The 19,320-nt window shown below is 35.0% G+C and overlaps 2 protein-coding genes across 2 annotated transcripts; both read left to right on the top strand.

Moving 5' to 3' along the window:
- Positions 1-1,413: 1,413 nt before the first annotated feature.
- LOC121313636 (homeobox protein Hox-A13b-like) lies at positions 1,414-3,720 on the top strand. Its single transcript, XM_041246368.1, has 2 exons — positions 1,414-2,086; positions 2,644-3,720. Exons 1-2 carry the CDS (start codon positions 1,444-1,446, stop codon positions 2,886-2,888), a joined length of 888 nt encoding a protein of 295 aa, XP_041102302.1. The 5' UTR covers positions 1,414-1,443; the 3' UTR covers positions 2,889-3,720.
- Positions 3,721-16,931: 13,211 nt separating this feature from the next.
- On the top strand, positions 16,932-18,769 carry LOC121313635 (homeobox protein Hox-A11-like). Its single transcript, XM_041246367.1, has 2 exons — positions 16,932-17,683; positions 18,392-18,769. Exons 1-2 carry the CDS (start codon positions 17,068-17,070, stop codon positions 18,622-18,624), a joined length of 849 nt encoding a protein of 282 aa, XP_041102301.1. The 5' UTR covers positions 16,932-17,067; the 3' UTR covers positions 18,625-18,769.
- The last annotated feature ends 551 nt before the right edge of the window (positions 18,770-19,320 follow it).

Raw genomic sequence — 19,320 nt, 5'->3', positions numbered from 1 at the left:
GAGCCGTGTCTAACCCGTATGTAAAGTAGCACGGCCAAAGTGCTGGTAGTCTTAATTTTGCATATTGTAAACATACCGGAAACTCCACTGCACACTGAGGCGATCGGCCTCCCACTATGTTCAGTCACTGGTTAGCTAGTAATATTTTGGTGAGTAAAATCAGAAATACTTTCAGCAGACCACTAGAGCTAAGCACGAGAAACATGCATTAAGTGCATTCTTAATGAAAAATCTCCATATCGTGAAAGACAACGATGGCTGCTGTTTTGTTACAACTAGTATTGAGATGTAAATTAAACATTTAGATTTGATTAACGTTGTTTGAATAATGTGCATGGCTAGTGCAATTCTTGGAACGAGCAATGGAAATAACTAGTGCCAAATGCATGTCATATTGCTAGTAATAAATACATAAATAAATAAATAAACAACAAGAGTGTCTAACAAAAATGTTTAAAAATGCATATGAAAAGAAATTTCACACATACGTTTCTCAATATAGTCTGCAATAGTATCGTAATTCAGTAATTTTGTATTTAATTTTTACACACGTGTGCCCTTGTTTCAATTTGTAAAAAAAAAAGAAAAGAAAAATAAGAAAAACATCACTTGAATTAGTTAAGTTTAACAAAGTGATATCTATTAAGTGTTTCTACTGAATATATTGTTTTTCTTTATTTTTCAATTACATTATTTGTTCTTAAAAATGCGGCAATATAAATTTAACCACTGCGTGAAATGATTATGCTATTTATTTAAAGAAAAAAAAATCTACATGCAAAAATATTTGGTGTATTATATCTAATATATATATATATATATAGATATATATATATTATATATATATATATATATATTATATATATATATATATATCTATATATATCCCTTATGTAGCTTTGAATGAATAGTAATGCTTTATACTCTAACCATTTACTTACTATGCATGAACAGAAGATTCTTATAGTTCAGAGACATGCTTCAATATAATACAAATATAAATTAAAGTACCAACCCGAATTTAAAAATGTTTCGGGTGATTGAATTATTTTAGATTGGCTCCATATGTGAGAGATTATATTAAAATACTAATTTGGTTGACAGGGCGTTTGTAAGAAAAAAATTAACACGATGCAGTAATAAACAAACACGACTTTATCTTGAACTAACCCAGCGTCCTTTCATACATCACAATAAAACGTAATCTGCTGGCTGGCTGAGTAATTGAAAACAACGCGTTTAGTATATTATATATTTATCTGTACTTCAATCTTAAGTTGTTTAGAAGCTGCTTTGCATATCACGTGGCTTCCCTTATCCAATAAGTGTGCGATTTTGAAGTACACAGGCGCGTCACTGCTGGTAAATCTGTGGGATCCAGTATCTCGTTTTCATTCTTGGGGCTTTTTAAAAAGCGCCAGTAGTCTCAATGTTGGACGTGCTATGACAGCGTCATTGCTCCTCCGTCCCCGTTGGATTGACCCGGTGATGTTCCTTTACGACAACGCTTTAGATGAAGTGAACAAAAACATGGAAGGATTTGCAGGAGGCAACTTTGCCGCGAATCAATGCAGAACTTTGATGGCCCATCCTGCTTCCCTGGCTCCTAGCACTGCTTACACGTCGAGTGAGGTGCCAGTTTCTGGCATGGCTGAGCCTGTCAAACAGTGCAGCCCCTGTTCTGCAGCCCAGAGCTCTTCCAGTGCCTCTCTTCCCTATGGATATTTTGGCAGCGGCTACTACCCCTGTAGGATGGCACACCACAGCAGCATTAAGTCCTGCGCGCAGCCCTCCGCCTATGCGGAGAAGTATATGGACACATCAGGCTCTGGCGAAGAATACACTTCAAGAGCAAAGGAGTTTGCTTTTTATCAGGGCTATGCTACTAGTCCATATCAACCTGTCCCTAGCTATATAGATGTGCCTGTAGTGCCCACCATAAGCGGCCCCGGAGAACCGAGGCATGAACCGCTATTGCCAGTGGAAAGTTACCAGCCATGGGCAATCACCAATGGGTGGAACGGTCAAGTTTACTGTTCTAAGGAGCAAACACAGCCGACCCATCTCTGGAAATCTTCAATTCAAGGTACGTACGAATTTTGATGGCAAAATTACAATAGTTTCGAGGGTAAGGTGGGATTAGTGTACTCTGTCTATCTATCTATCTATCTATCTATCTATCTATCTATCTATCTATCTATCTATCTATCTATCTATTTTTTTTTTATTTTCAACTTTGTGTTCATTTAATTTCATATACATAACATACTGTAGATTATTTACTTACTTAAATCATTATGAGTGGCATTTGTAATTTGTAATGTCTGCCATTATTATACCGGGTATACTGTTAACATTTATTGAAGAGCAACAGATGGATTTGGATCAATTCCGTAAAAGTGTAATTTAAGGAATTAAGAAATTAATTGAGGATAATAATATATATATTATATATCTATATATATATATATATTATAATATAATATTAGAGAAAATATTTTCAGGGTTATATTCAGGGTTATTGATTTGTATTTTCTTGAGAGTATCAGGGTTATTGATTTGTATTTTCTTGTGCGTATCAGGGTTATTGATTTGTATTTTCTTGAGAGTATCAGGGTTATTGATTTGTATTTTCTTATTCAGATGTTGTTTCACATCCGGGAGATGCCGGCTCTTTTCGACGTGGGAGAAAGAAAAGAGTGCCCTATACAAAGGTACAGCTGAAAGAACTGGAGAGGGAGTACGCGACCAATAAATTCATTACCAAGGACAAGCGAAGAAGGATATCGGCTCAAACAAACCTGTCTGAAAGACAGGTCACAATATGGTTCCAGAACAGGAGAGTAAAAGAGAAGAAGGTTGTGCTCAAGATCAAGAGTGCTAGTTAGTGATGACGGAAGCTGAGCTGTGACCTCTCCGTGGAGTGAACTCAATTTTGACTGATATATATATATATATATATATATATACACACACACACACACACACACACACACACACACACACACACACACACAAAACACACTTCGAAACAAGACTTTTGCTTCACAGCAGTGGATTTTAATGTTAAAATTCACAGGTAAATATGAAGAAGACTTTTTCTGAATAATTGTAATGGTTCAGCCACCCGAATCCCAAGAATACCACCAAATGTTGGAGTTCTTCAAAGCCTCCAGCATTGATGTAAAAACATTAGGAGCTTTGTGTATCGATGTCTAGATGTGTTTGTATCATATTCATCAGAGCATTTAGAAACAATGCATCTATTCAATTGTACAGTTTCATTACATACAGACCCATACTGCATGCGCATTTACTGCTCAGGAAAAGCTGGGTAGCCTAAATTAAAACAAGCATGTTTTAGACAGAAATATATGCTTTTTAAAAAGAAAAATAAGGAACATTTTAATTTGTCTAATGGAGACACAAATCAGCATACCCTCTTTTAAGCTTTTTAACTGTTTCAGTATAAGAAATGTCACAATAGTTATTGATAAGATTCGCGTCTGGTTTACATGTCCTTATGCTGTGAATATTCTTGCTATATCATAAAACTATGTTCATATGTAAAATAAATGAGTTATAGAAATCATTTTCGATGTACCAACAAAGTAAACCATCAAAACATTTTATAATTTCGTTGTACATTTTTCTGTAAGTGCAACATTGCTGTCAGTAAACCTTGCTAATTACCAACCATGTGTCGTGCAAATAAAATAAGCGTTTGACATTTTCAATAAAATACAATGATATCTTTATTTATTAAGAAACCTAATTTCACTACATTTCCATTTAAGCAAACATATGTTATGAAAAAAAGTCAACTTTAAAAAAATAAAACATTTCTAATTTTTTTTTTCACAAAGAAAACTGATAGTTCTCATTCATAAACATGATTTCGACTGTGTTTGAAAGTAGAGAGCATGTCAAAAGTCATGGCTCAGTATGAGCGACAGCTATAGACATTTAAAACTGTTATCTTATAAAAAACAAACAAACAAAAAAAAACAACATTTAAATATTTACAAGTTTCTTCCTCAACCTATTTAAAATGGAAGGTTTTGGAAAATTAAATGCATCTTTTGACGAAAATTAAAAAATAAAGATCTAATATAGTATGTGTTGCTTTTCACTATGGAAATACATATCAGTGAGAAAAGGTATAGGTATATGTTTAAGGGGTACGGCCAAGGGGGCCCAAAACTTGGCCTTGAAGAAAATAGACAGGCTCTGATCTTGACTTTTAACAATTAACGGAAAGGCACGAATAAGATTAGTAGAACAAGGGCGCCATCTCGTGACACTTTTGTGTGCTTGCAATGAAAGGGAGAACATGTTTTCACTGTTGCCTGTTAGACTTGCAAGCGCTGAACACTGTAGATGATTACAATTATGCAGTGAGTTTTTGTTAAAGGTAGTCTTCAGTTATCTCAGAAACACCGATTGCATTATTATTATTATTATTATTATTATTATTATTATTATTATTATTATTATTATTATTATTATTAGCAGCAGCAGTAATAGTAGTAGAGTGTTTATCCATTTGTTTTAAAGGAAAGTGTATCTTTAGAAAAACATTAATATTTCAATACAATATTAATTTCATGAATAATCTTGTATTGCAATATATCTATCTATCTATCTATCTATCTATCTATCTATCTATCTATCTATCTATCTATCTGTCTATCTGTCTATCTTATCTACCTAAGAGGACACAAGAATAAAAATAATGATAAAACATAAACTGGATCCACCAAGAAACCAACAGCATCATTACACCTCGTCCACTGCAAAACGTGTTTCAAAGCATCGTTTATCAAATATATCTGCTATAAAGTAAAGATGGTTAAACCTGTTTAGACAGTAAATCTCGTTAGAAATTGCAGCAGAATTACATTTGATTATATTAGTGACCATTACAACAGGCTATATCTCTGCTGTGTCATTTATACAACAGATTTTTAGGTTGCTTTATGATATTTTTTAAATGTGTAAATTCTGACAGAAAATTAACAGTTCACTAAAACTAGCAAAGAAAGAACAATAATACAGACTATGATTATGTATACTGTGCATGTTTAAGGGTTGCTTCAAATATAGCGAGACACCAAGCAAACAGCCGTTGTGTCATATAAATGGCGAGCCTTGTCCTAGAAGCCGATAAAGTTCTCATTTTATTCTTCGTTTTAAGTGATTTGGCTTTGATTCAGAATGTGGCTGAAACTGAGTGCTAGAGTAACGCGCATGCGCATGCAGTGTTTGCTGTATATGTGATGCATATGCTGCCATCTAAAGACAGGATCTGTAATACCACAATGTTATTCAAGTCTGTTTCCTTTAATTTAGAAACACATTTCAAATGTTCAAATATAAGAATTGATTAATTCTTCAGTGTCATAGCCTACAGTAAACACATGTATCATGATAATAAAGACTTCACTAAATATCTGTAATATCCTTTAATTTCCTCCTCTTAGATAAGTGCAAGTATTTGCATATATTGCCCTTTTAAATTGCATTCTGCTCCTATCGCAGAACGCTCGGAATTATTAAAACGTGGCCCCTTTACTCACCAGTTCCCAGGCTTGCCTCTTTATAGCATATCTGGCGGGTTTGAACACTGAACGTTCTGGGAGCTCTGAGGAGAGTATAAATGGTATCAGAGCATCGCATTTATCTTCTAGACCCAATATCAATCACCATTTTACACCTAATGACGTATAAACACTGCTGTTTAGGAATATAACGTTTCGATTTTACTATACACACGTGCCATTTAGATATTACACGCCTCACACGCTCTTTTTTTACAGTATATATATATATATATATATATATATATATATATATATATATATATATATATAATATATATTATATCAGGACAATCTATTCCTGTAAATCTAAAATGATGCACTAAATCTAAAATGAAGCACCCCTTTTTTTCTGAACATATTTTTCAGTTCTATCTTTTAAAGCTACATCTTATTATATTAAATAAATTGTATGGCTACTCAGGATATTTTCTCCAGTTGAAATGTAATCAGTTATTTTACAAACTAGAAAACGGGAATTTTAAATCATATTTTGCACAGCTGATATACAGTTTATGAAGTTGTTGTTTAGTCTCCGCGGTGTGTATAACGTTAGCCAGGTAAATGACAACCCTTTGATGTAGAATTCAATATGAAATAGCATAATTGGTATTTTAGAATTGCTCCGGGGATTTTCTTGGATTAAATGGGGATCATAAATTTGTACTCCAATTACCAAAGTCAACAGCAAATTACGAGAAAAAGTGATGCTGCATTCATGGGACATTCAGCCAGAGGCGAAGGCATTTTAGCTAGAGTTGTAACTAGGCATTTTAGCCAGTCATAAATAAGCATTTTACACAGAGCCGTAAATAAGCATTTTAGCTAGAGCCGTAATTAAGCATTTTAGCTAGAGCCGTAACTAGGCATTTTAGCCTTAGGCATTTTAGCTAGAGCCGTAACTAAGCATTTAGCCAGAGCCATAAATCGGCATTTTAGCCTTAGCCATAACTAGGCATTTTAGGCAGAAGCGTAACTAGGTATTTTAGCCAGAGCCAAAACTAGGCACTTTAGCTAGAGCTGTACTAGGCATTTTAGCCTTAGCCGTAACTAAGCATTTTAGCTAGAGCCGTAACGAGGAATTTTAGCCAGAGCCGTAACTAAGCATTTTAGCCAGAGCCATAACTAGGTATTTCAGCCTTAGCTGTAACTAAGCATTTTAGCTAGAGCCATAACTAGGCATTTTAGCCAGAGCCGTAACTAAGCATTTTAGATAGAGCCTAACTAGGCATTTCAGCTTTAGCCGTAGCTAAGCATTTTAGCCAGAGCGGTAGTATGCATTTTAGCCAGAGCCGTAACTAGGCATTTTAGCTAGAGCCTTACTAGACATTTTAGCCAGAGCCAATCTAGGCATTTTAGCTTGAGCCATAATTCAGCATTTTAGCCTTAGCTGTAACTAAGCATTTTAGCTAGAGAAGTAACTAAGCAGTTTAGCTAGAGCCGTACTAGGCATTTTAGCCAGAGCCATACTAGACATTTTAGCTAGAGCCGTAACTAAGTATTTTAGCCAGAGCCATAACTAGGCATTTTAGCCTTAGCCGTAATTAGGCATTTTAGCCTTACCCATAACTAGACATTTTAGTTAGAGCGATGACTAAGCATTTTAGCTAGAGCTGTAACTAAGCATTTTAGCCAGAGCTATAACTAAGTATTTTAGCCCAAGCCATAACTAGGTATTTTAGTCTTAGCTGTAACTAGGCATTTTAGCCTTACTAATAACTAGACATTTCAGTTAGAGCCATAACTAAGCATTTTAGCTACAGCTGTAACTAAGCATTTTAGCCAGAGCTATAACTAAGCATTTTAGCCTTATCCTTAACTAGGCATTTTAGCCTTACCCATAACTAGACATTTTAGTTAGAGCCATAACTAAGCATTTTAGCTAGAGACGTAACTAAGCATTTTAGCCAGAGCCGTAACTAAACATTTTAGCTAGAACCATAACTAGACATTTTAGCCAGAGTCATAACTAGGCATTTTAGTCAGAAGCGTAACTAGGTATTTTAGCCAGAGGAGTAACTAAGCATTTTAGTTACAGCCTTAACTAGGCATTTTAGCTACAGCCTTAACTAGGCATTTAAGCTAGATCCGTAACTAAGCATTTTAGCCGCAGCCATAACTAGACATTTTAGCCTTAGCCGTAACTAGACATTTTAGCCACAGCCATAACTAGGCATATTAGCCTTAGCTGTAACTAGGCATTTTAGCCAGAGGAGTAACTAAGCATTTTAGCTAGAGCCATAATTTAGCTAGAGCCATAACTAGGCATTTTAGCCTTAGGCGTAACTGAGCATTTTAACCAGAGCCCTACTAGGCATTTTAGCCATAGCTGTAACTAAGCATTTTAACTGGAGCTGTACTAGACATTTTAGCCTTAGCCATAGCTAGGCATTTTACCCAGAGCCGTATATAGGCATTTTATCCTTAGCCGTAACTAGGCATTTTAGCCAGAGCCGTACTAGACATTTTAGCTAGAGCCGTAACTAAGTATTTTAGCCAGAGCCATAACTAGGCATTTTAGCCTTATCCTTAACTAGGCATTTTAGCCTTAACCATAACTAGACATTTTAGTTAGAGCCATAACTAAGCATTTTAGCTACAGCTGTAACTAAACATTTTAGCCAGAGCTATAACTAAGCAATTTAGCCTTAGCCGTAACTAGACATTTTAGCTAGAACCATAACTAGACATTTTAGCCTTAGCCGTTACTAGACATTTTAGCCACAGCCATAACTAGGCATTTTAGCTTTGGCCGTAACTAGGCATTTTAGCCAGATCTGTACTAGGCATTTTAGCCAGAGCTGTAACAATGCATTTTAGCTAGAGCCTTACTATACATTTTAGCAAGAGCCGTACTAGGCATTTTAGCTAGAGCCGTAACTAGGCATTTTAGTGTTAGCCATAATTAATCATTTTAGTTAGAGCCGTAACTAGGCATTTTATCTAGAGCTGTAACTAAGCATTTTTGCTAGCGCCATAAGTAGGCATTTTAGCTAGAGCTGTCACCAAGCATTTTATCCTTAGCCTTAACTAAGCATTTTAGCCTTAGCCGTAACTAGGCATTTTAGCCAGAGCTGCAACTAGGCATTTTATTGCCCGGGGCAGGCAAACATATTTGTGCCCCCGTTGATTGAAAATAATCAAACACAAACGTGGATGCAATTATTTAATGGCTTGAATCATATCCAGAAAGACATAAACATGTATTTCCATCTATAAAGGTAGTAAAACATTCTTCGGTGGCACTGGAACAATTTTTAAAGTGGGGTTGCTGAAACCATTGAAAAAAAACTGCAACCCTATATGATGGAAGCCATGCAAAGCCATGCTACATCCTTAGCAGCCATACTTGCTGTGCCCCTGACATTCTTCCTTTTCCCTGAAGATCCACATCAATTGAGAATTTAGCAAGGTTTATGCAGGTTTTTGTCTTTCTTCATACATACATGTTTTAGCACATTATAAGAGCTAAGAAATTATCAAGTACACTTGTTTTACAATGGTGATTTTAAAAATAGTAAATGGGGAGGGGGGTGGGGGGGTGGTTTGTTTAGAATTTATACCATTAAATATGTACTGGTAACACATTGAATAACTTGTAGTTCAGGGTGGTGAATTTTAAGGCAGTTTATCTATTTGCATTTTCTTAAATTAATATCGTACTTGTTTTCTATCCTATCGTAATGTTTGGTTTACCTTTTCTCTTAGCTGTTTAATACGTGTTATGGACGTGTCTGTACATTCCATTACGTTAACAGTAGTGCTGGACCTGAAGGCTTCCGGGTCTAAATAAACAAAGAAGCACACCGCAGGGGGAGGAACCACATAGAAATTATATAATAATAACGAACTGCGGGCGCTACTGTGTTGGTTTGGGTAGAACCAGGTTCGTGGTCGTTAAGACCGTTGCTAAGGAAGTGACGCATTCCCTTTTCCAGTGCAGATTCGCCTGCGCATGTTAGTGGTGCGCCGACAGCTGACAAGTGAAAACATTGAGAACCACAGAACAACATTATTACTTCAGTGGCAAAGGATTTGTCATTTTTTCTTCCAATTTTCTTTTTGTGATATATACCTGTTTTATCCAGCTTATGGGTCCTGCCTTTTTGCATTCTCATCCCTGATCTCTCTACTTATAATTGACACAATTGATTGCTCATAGTTTAGTTGTTTCTTTCTCGATCATGTAGGCGTAATTTACACGGGGGGACATGCCCCCCCCCCCCCCCCCCCCCCCCCTCCAATTTTTTTTCTTTTTAATTATTATTTCATATAGAATAATCTTCATGCATGCATCAGCTACAGAAACAGACAACTGGTATTTCAAGCCCTCTTGCGGTATGTATATCAGCGCGGGGGTCAAGAAGAGCTACTTCCTTGTAGTGACCCCTGGGCAACGTCTCTGACGGCAAAAGGGCAGAAAGCTCTTCAAATCGAACTTACCATGCAATGCTTTAGCAAAGCAATGTTGGGCTTAGTTAGTACTTGGATGGGAGACCACCTGGGAATACTGAGTGCTGTAGTACTGCATGCTATAGTCTGCATATGTTAATATAATATTAAATATATCGATATATATATATATAGATATATATATATATAATATAGTTAGATACAAGATAAAGTTCGTAAAACAAGATAACTGGTAGAGGAGAATGTAAGTTGTTTGTATCAAAGGCTGGTTAAACTGGCTCAAATCATCTATGTGTAATAAAGAGAAAGGTAAATAAATAAATGTTACAGCTGTCCCCGGTCATCACTATTCTCGATTTGCGCAAAAACGATCATTTATCGTTGAACCAATAGAACATTGTATTAACGGAACTGCTATCAGCAGCCTATTATATAGGCTATATTTTTTTTTTACGTTAATTATAGCTCATTCACTGAATATTGTTGAATGGATTTTATTTAAGATTCTGAAATGTTTTCTCTAGCTGACGTCTTCTTTGTGTTTTCAGTGAACAAAACCATTGCTCACAGGTTAATACAGACTCGTTATTTTTAAGGGAAAAGGGAAACTAATACTACAAATATTGTTGTAAACTTCATGGGCTATAATAGAAACGTGTAGTTGACGATAGTAATATTGTATTAACTACTGGTATATCCATGTAAGCCTGCTATAGGACCTGTACAGTTGATGAAGAATTATATACAATATATATATATATATAGGTCCTGATGCAGTGTGTGTTCGGATGAAGTCAGTAATTATGTTCACAGATGAGAATAAAAAATAGAAAAAAAAATGGGCCTAATTAATCGGCTATATGTTAAGTCATTAATTCAATTCGTGTCTTTCCGAGAGCCCAAGTCTGGCTGGGTGTTCTTTTTGGTATCTCAAGTCAGAAACGCTCTTTTCAGTTCAGTAATCTGATGTTTACTGCAACTTTATAGTGGTTAAAAATGTTTGTTAATTAAAATGTAAAAATAGCGATATTGGGTATCGATTTAAATATGTGAATAAAACGAATTTATTAAATTTCTATTATTTATTAACTATAATTCAGTTTTTTATTGATCTTTTATATATATTTAACTCTAACCTATCTTTACTTTTAAAGGATAAACTCGTGGTTAAATTCTAAACAGATTTGTCACGATATATATATATATATATATATATATATATATATATATATATATATATATATATATATATATAGTATAATATCTTATATATATATATATCGATGTCTACAATTGAGATCTAGTTTTCATAATTGTCCTTGAAATAAAATCGACGTTTTTAAATAAGAATAAAAGGAAGAATAGCTTCTAAAAATACGCAGTCATCACAGAAAAACAAATACAATAGAGTAATACTTATTTTGTTTAATCAATTGCATAAGAAGAAAAACAAGGTCTGCAATGCTTTCTATAATACATAGACATATCTCATATTTCAACAGAGAAATCCCACTACCTAAAAGCATAGTTTCTGATGGATCACCGACACACCACGCTGCCCCTTTTGATATCGGGAGTTCTTTCTTTCTTTCTTTCTTTCTTTCTTTCTTTCTTTTCTTTCTTTCTTTCTTTCTTTCTTTCTTTCTTTCTCGTACATTCGTTCGAGAACTCTTCTGATAAAAGCATGAGGATTGTTTTTTTTTTATTGTTCTTGGGACTATTTCTGGCTGAAGTAGGCCTATTTAGTGATGTGGTGCCATTATAAAGAACATTGTCTGTGCCCAATTGAAAGCTAGTTTATAGATTTTTTTTCTGGGTAGCGCCAAATGTGGCAAACGCGTAGATTCCTCCTGCCATTCGAAGGTTTTGCACCTGCTTGAAGAAAAAACAAAACAAAACAAAAACAACACCTAATACTTGTTATAAATAAATATATTTTTTAAAAAATAAATGTATTTATATACAACACATTACTCTTGTGGTATCTATTACAACGAAGCAGAAAAAACAAACAAAAAAAAAAAACAAAAAAAACCACAATGTGTAATGTTTGGGGTTACATTGGCGACTTGATCGCAAAACCCTCCCGACACAAGAACTTGATCACGGCTTTTTGCTAGCCAGCCAAGTTTGACGGTTTACACAGTCCTCTGAAATCTATGTAAAGACATGATTTCCATTTGCACGTGCTTACGTTTTACATGTTTGTCGATGTAAGTATTGTGTATGTAGAAAATTGTAAAAATAAGAGGCAGAGACAGAAAGAGAGAGAAAAACAACTAAAACGAACAGTAATTGTTAAACAGTGAGGTATTTTATTACACGTTTAGTATTTGTAATTAAGACGGTCTATTTAATTGTATTATTTAAATGTAATTACTTGAAACTACTATAGTAATGGATTTGTGTAATAAAGTAGTACCGCGCTGATTTAGCGTGGTAAATTCTTACTTTGTCTTTACTTGTGGCGGGGGAGTAGACATTTTTTAAATAAGGTAATGAGATAGCATTTCATACAAGATAACTAGGACTCCTAAACAACAAACAAACAAAAACAAAAATAATAAACTTCATCTATAGGTATTCCTGATTCACGACATCATTTAACACAACAATACTGTCGGAGTATTCTTTCTGAAAACGAATACATTATTATATATTACTGTATAACCACACTAAAAGTACAATCTGCTTTTAAAACTACTTAAACTATAGGCCTGTATCTTTGGAATACATAGGTATGAAGATGTGGAGTTCCCTGCAAATCGTTTAATTCACATAAAATAATTTCCAATTGCCTATACGCAGTTGACTAATATAATAGTCTTGTCGTTAGGTTTAAATAGCTGCAGTTCATATGTAATAAGCAAGCAACTGCATTTCTATTTCTCTGCACAAGGCTTACAAGGTCCCATCGCAAAACAAACAAACAGACCGCGTGCATCTTAAGTCTTTTGTTTACTTCCATGCATTCAGCTAATGACGTATTTCATATATGTGCCCATACACAAGTTTGAAAAGAATGTATCAAATGAATGTAACCGATGTTCGCTATCTGACTGTTAGAGACAACTGAATATGACTTTGTTCATTCATTACTATGTGCAACACAGTGTTGTCTATATTTGAAGATATATGGTATACAGTTAGCCTATTTGTATGGAAATTGGATTATCGCAAAACTGAATTCGTTCTTGTAGAAATGTAAACTTCCTATTTTGTAAAACTAAAGCACTGTAAATGGCATTGTTACTCCTTCAACTACAGTAACTGACACATTTTGCAGATGAGAGACGTTAAACAAATACAAAAAACAAATATAACTTTTCTTTTCTTTTTTACCAATGCTAAGTCAGGTATGTCCGAAATTATGCTGAAGTTTGATTACTTCGTGTAACTATACTTAGTAAAAAGATTATATTATTACAAATGTATAACGAGTCACAATTGAAAAAAGAAACATGCAGTGTAAACTGAATAATTCAATTTATTTTATAATTAAACAAAATCTCTTAGTCATTATTTTCTCAAAACAACTATAGATTTAGCGATGTAATTTAATTAAATGAGTACATTTGTATTTTAGATAGTGTGGAAAATTAAAACATTTAGCTTTAGGTCTGAAAGACATTTTTTCTCTCTTGCTGCAAAGCTGACTATAACCCTGTAAATAAAGGAACAGAACCGTCAAAACTGGAGCAAGTCGTTTGTGTCAATACGTTGAAGGCAAACAGCGAGGCTCCATCCGGGGCATCATGTTTCACAATGGCGCCTGCAGTCCCTTTCCCGGCGAACTTGAAGCCAAGATTATATCACAAGGTCCGTCTTTATTGATAGACCATCAACCAAGGAATGGATTTGACTATGATCAACTAGAACTTTCTTATATAATGGGCAATTAAATACTGAAAGGGAGCAGAGGCCGCTTTATTTCGTCTTCACTACAATTACAACGTTACATTTTAGCGCTATAGGAAGCTCATTATAAATCGCAATATTTGTTTCAACAATACAGTACCTTAATTCTTTTTTATTTTTTTTATTTTTTTAACAAAAGCACTGTAAATGAATTAACTTGTCAGATATTCATTACTAAAACGCTTTTTTTAAATGGTGATAAATCATTTATTGTATTCTAGCCACCCGCTTTAGACCAGTGTCAAGAAAGACAGCGTTGACCATCTCGTGAAAAAGAGTAAAGCCATGGTGTAAAAAAACAAAACAAAACAAAACAAATCAACCAAAAAAGACATGGGGGAATGTGACACAGAGTAACATCATATAAGCGTACAAACCTTTTTAACCAGCTCATTTTATCCGCAACATCTGAAGTTTGTTTAATGTCTGTGGATGCCTGGGCTTCTAATTCCATCTGAGAATTCCGTGTAGGTGGTGTCTCCACAGCACACTCTGTCAGTTCTGTTATGTCTGTTCTGACAAAAGCTGAAGTTGATTGCCAAAAGGGCAATAAAACCGCAGGTCAGACTAGAGCTGTTTGGGGTTTTGGTAAAGGCGTCTTAAAAGCCATAATACAAGTGCAAGACTGTGTCTGTGTCCAGGCAGAGGCGGAGCACGTCACAGCGATGGAATCGTCTTTCTTGCGCTTAAAATTAAAATATGGACGTCTTTCTTGCGCTTAAAATAAAATATGGAGCAACAGAGTAATTTTTTTTGTATTTTTATTTGTACCAGTTCAATGGCAGTGTGGCAACAGCACAACCAGACCACAACCCCCCCCCCCCCCCCCCCCCCCCCACACACACACATTTTTTGTGCAAACAAAAGTTTTTTCCTACACCCCCTTGAACTTGTGGGGGCTTCTCATTGACACTCACTATATTTTTATTTACTGTTTTTAACTCCAGTCAAACAAAACTCCACACCGGGTGAAAGTCGACAACAAGCTAAATATTTTTGCACTTTCATTTTGTTTTTTTTTTTTTAAGGCATATTTAGTTCTTAAAAACGTGTTTTTTCTGTGTATGTGTTCATTATTTTAATCTCTCTCTCTCTCTCTCTCTCTCTCTCTCTCTCTCTCTCTCTCTCTCTCTCTCTCTCTCTCTCTTAATCCATAGGCCTACTCGGGTTCCATTAACTTTGAAGTGTATCATTACAAAGTATAAACGGAGACGCATAACAACGCCTTACTAAATTCAACTAAAACGACAACTACCTGGAAATTACTACACTAAGCGTATATGTAAAGAACACTACTACTACTACTACTACTACTAATAATAATAATAATAATAAAAACAGACAGTCCTTAATTTTTATATTTTCTGTTGTAGCCTCGAAATGGTTTCTTTGTTAGTAACTGATACATAATTACATTTGTGGTAATATACTGCTACGAATACCTGTCACATATAATATATATATATATATATATATATATATTATATATATATATATATATATATATATATATATATATTATTATATAAAATTTGTCACAATCTAGAAACAAAAAGTCTCTCGGTTTTCCAGTGTTAATCCAGCCACGAGACTGTATTCTTTGGCAAAAAGAATGATTCCCTTGGCAAAGCTTCTACTGGAAATCCTTTCGCTGCGGTAAATCTGAAGAATCTCAACCCAATTGTCTTTCTTTGTCAATGTGCTATAACCGGGTTTGTTTTATTTTATTAAAACTAGAAGTTTCTTGTTGAATAGATGTCTAAACACATTTCTGTATGCAGCTTTTTAGGTGCTTTTTAATTAATAAGTGTATTAATGTTTAGACTATTTAACAGTTCTTACACGTTCGGAGCAAATGTTTTTACCGCATTTAGTGGTCTTTGATTCCATCACTGAAAAGCTTTGTTTTAATAACCAAGGTAAATCAATCACCATGCGAAGATACATGTTGCTACGAAACCCACACTGTTATGACACGTTTATGAATGTAAGAAATATTTGAAGGTATTTATTTTATTTGTATTTGTCACCCAACACACGTGCGTTATCTACAGTCGTGTTGTTATATGGCGCTGTGTCTTGGCATTGAAATGAATAATAATAATAATAATAATAATAATAATAATAATAATAATAATAATAATAATAATAATAATAAAGTAAATAATTGCAAACTATAGTTCCCGCATTTCCGCAATTTGAACGATGTTGGTCTAATTAAATTTTGGCGTAAGATGTTGTTACACTTTTTTGAATTAACTAAGTCATTTTTAAATAGCCTAAATTGTATGTATATATACAGAGAGAGAGAGAGAGAGAGAGAGAGAGAGAGAGAGAGAGAGAGAGAGAGAGAGAAAGAGAGAGAGAGAGAACAGATATCAGAAAATAAGAAAGACGTATTTTGGATTTTTATATTATAAAATAAATAAATTCACAATAAACTTTTACAATTATTTACAATTATTACAGAATATTATGCTAATTAAATTACCTGTAATATGATATAATTTTATGTAAAATTAATAAAATATGAAGTGCGTAATTTGAGATTAGTGCTTATTCTAAAAAATGAAGCTATGATATAGGTACAACAGAGATTATCACACTGAGTCATGAAAATGATTGCCTCTAAATCCGATTGATAGGTTTTTATTTTTTTATTGTTGCTGTTGTTTTATGTTTTACCTCGCTGATGTTTTTTTTTTGAAGCCAATCACTGGAAACAGAATCGAATAGAAAATAGAAGCCAGGGTTTGACGAGATCTAAAAAAAGATCTCTCCCACACACACACACACACACACAATCTTACACCCCCCACCGACACACACACACACACACTCTTTCACCCCCCCACCGACACACACACACATACACACACACACACACACACACACCCTTACCCCCCCCCCCCCACCGACACGCACACACACACACACACACACACACAGAAAACAATCTGTCAGTTTCTGCGTTTGATCACATGATCTGCACCTCCCCGTAATGGATGGAGATAGATCTCCACGTCAGCTTACGTCTCCAATTTTTAACTCCAAGGACCTGCTTCAAAGAGGCAGGAGCAGACCGTAAGGAGAACCATGTTAAGAACAGCTTTTCCGGGGAGCCCGAGGTAGAGTAATGATGGATTTTGATGAGCGAGTTTCTGTGGGCTCTAACATGTATTTGCCCAGTTGTACGTACTACGTCTCGGGTCCTGATTTCTCCAGCCTCCCTTCCTTTTTACCCCAGACACCGTCTTCTCGCCCCATGACGTACTCTTATCCGTCTAACCTGCCCCAGGTTCAACCTGTGAGAGAAGTAACCTTCAGGGACTATGCCATTGATGCATCCAGTAAATGGCATCACAGAAGCAATCTATCCCATTGCTATTCAGCAGAGGAGATTATGCACAGAGACTGCCTGCCTGCCTCTGCAACTAGCATGGGCGAAATGTTGGCGAAAAACAGCTCCACTGTGTACCATTCAAGCTCCAACGCAACGTCCAATTTCTACAGCAGTGTGGGAAGAAATGGTGTGCTGCCTCAAGCCTTTGATCAGTTTTTTGAGACGGCGTATGGAAACTCAGAAAACCCACCAGCCGACTACTCGGGGAACAAAAATAGCAACAAATTACCTGCTGCTGCAGTGCTCAGCTCTGAGACATGCAGGGAGACGGAGGAAAAAGAGCGAGGAGAGGAGAACAGCAGCCCTGAGTCCTCTTCCGGCAACAATGAAGAGAAAACTAGCAGCAGCAGTACGTATAAAGACAGCGACCCAGTTATGAGAGAAAGTTTGCAATCTCGCGCGCTGCTGTTAACATTTTTATATGCTGTTTTATAAGCATATAAGGTTTATAGAGGGCCTTGTAGATTTCCCCAACAAAATGTTCTTATAAACTGTATGATCACGTGCTTGGGATTGAAATTGGCCGTGAAATGCCCCAAGGCCAATTGCTGGCTTTAAAAAAAAAAAAATAAAATCCACTTTTAAAACTCTTCTAATACGGAATGTTAAATGGGATAACATAGGTTATGGAAAGCGCATGTGCTGACACACAAAAAATGCATATTCTAAATTCATGGTGCATTTAGTTTTGTGATGCCGTATAGTTAGCAGACATATTTAGTGTATACATACCTATATATTAAATACGTATCTATATTTCATTATTGAACGTGAACATTGTACATACTTGTATATACATAAACTTTTTTGAAGAGGCACTTTTTCTTTTTGGCGTTTCGCTGGATTGATGAGAACAAAAGTATATTAATGAAAAGACGAGTTTACCAAAATGAATAGTATCCAATAGCACCACTAAAACAGATTGTTTCTACTGGAATTTGAAATAAAGAATAGGGGCCGGTTCCATTCTCATTACATATCATTCATAATTGAATGTTTAACCATTCTCCTGCAGAATTCATTCAATCGACATGTTTGTCTTTTGCTGTTGTTGCAGGTAGCCAGCGTATTCGAAAGAAGAGATGCCCCTACACAAAATACCAAATCAGAGAACTGGAAAGGGAATTCTTTTTCAGCGTCTACATCAACAAGGAGAAGCGCCTTCAGCTGTCGCGAATGCTCAACCTCACCGACCGCCAAGTCAAAATCTGGTTTCAGAATAGAAGAATGAAAGAAAAGAAATTGAACAGAGACCGCTTACAGTATTACACCACCAATCCACTGCTCTAAGACTGTTTAACGCTATACATCTTCATATGACAGGAAACCAACGTTCTATTCTGCCGAGACAAAGTCGACGTGCAACTGTTAATTCAAATTATAAATACCGAACAACACCAACGAACAATGAGAAGTCCATTAAAGCAAGAACTGTATGCTCATATGTAATATATATATATATATATATATATATATTATATATATATATATATATATATATATATATATATATATATATATTATATTATTATGCATTCGTCTCTCAGTGATGTCACATTTATTGACAATAAACTGTGGGGGCCATCCCATTTTAGAAAAACAAAACAGGTATTTCTATTGATAAAAGATTAACTGTTATGTGAAATTAACTTGAATACACTTTATAACTTGCTTGCCTGAATTGAACGATAAGAAACTAGACGGTTATTCTTTCATCTACTGCGATGATTCTAAGTTTATATCCATTATATATATATAATATATATATATATCTATATTCGTATATATATATCTATATTATCATATATGTATATATTCATATATATCTCATTCGCATCTCGAGTAATGCAATCTCGAACACCTAAAAAAGGGCTACTGGGTGTTCGTATATGTTTTTACACCTAATGTTTAGGAGCTTGCATTTTCATGCTGGTACATTATTTGCTTGGGATACCATACAACCATACAAAATACCTTTAAACAGAG

The sequence above is a fragment of the Polyodon spathula genome, chromosome 3, assembly GCF_017654505.1.
Source record: "Polyodon spathula isolate WHYD16114869_AA chromosome 3, ASM1765450v1, whole genome shotgun sequence".
Classification (NCBI taxonomy): domain Eukaryota; kingdom Metazoa; phylum Chordata; class Actinopteri; order Acipenseriformes; family Polyodontidae; genus Polyodon; species Polyodon spathula.
Note: the sequence above shows the minus strand (reverse complement) of the source record. Positions and strands in the feature narration are given on the sequence as shown.

Excerpts from the sequence above, each read along its gene's own strand:
- LOC121313636 (XM_041246368.1), top strand. The coding sequence starts at position 1,444 with ATGACAGCGTCATTGCTCCTCCGTCCCCGTTGGATTGACCCGGTGATG. Across the intron at positions 2,087-2,643 it reads CTGGAAATCTTCAATTCAAG|ATGTTGTTTCACATCCGGGA; the intron begins GTACGTACGAAT and ends TTTCTTATTCAG.
- LOC121313635 (XM_041246367.1), top strand. The coding sequence starts at position 17,068 with ATGATGGATTTTGATGAGCGAGTTTCTGTGGGCTCTAACATGTATTTG. Across the intron at positions 17,684-18,391 it reads AGAGAAAACTAGCAGCAGCA|GTAGCCAGCGTATTCGAAAG; the intron begins GTACGTATAAAG and ends CTGTTGTTGCAG.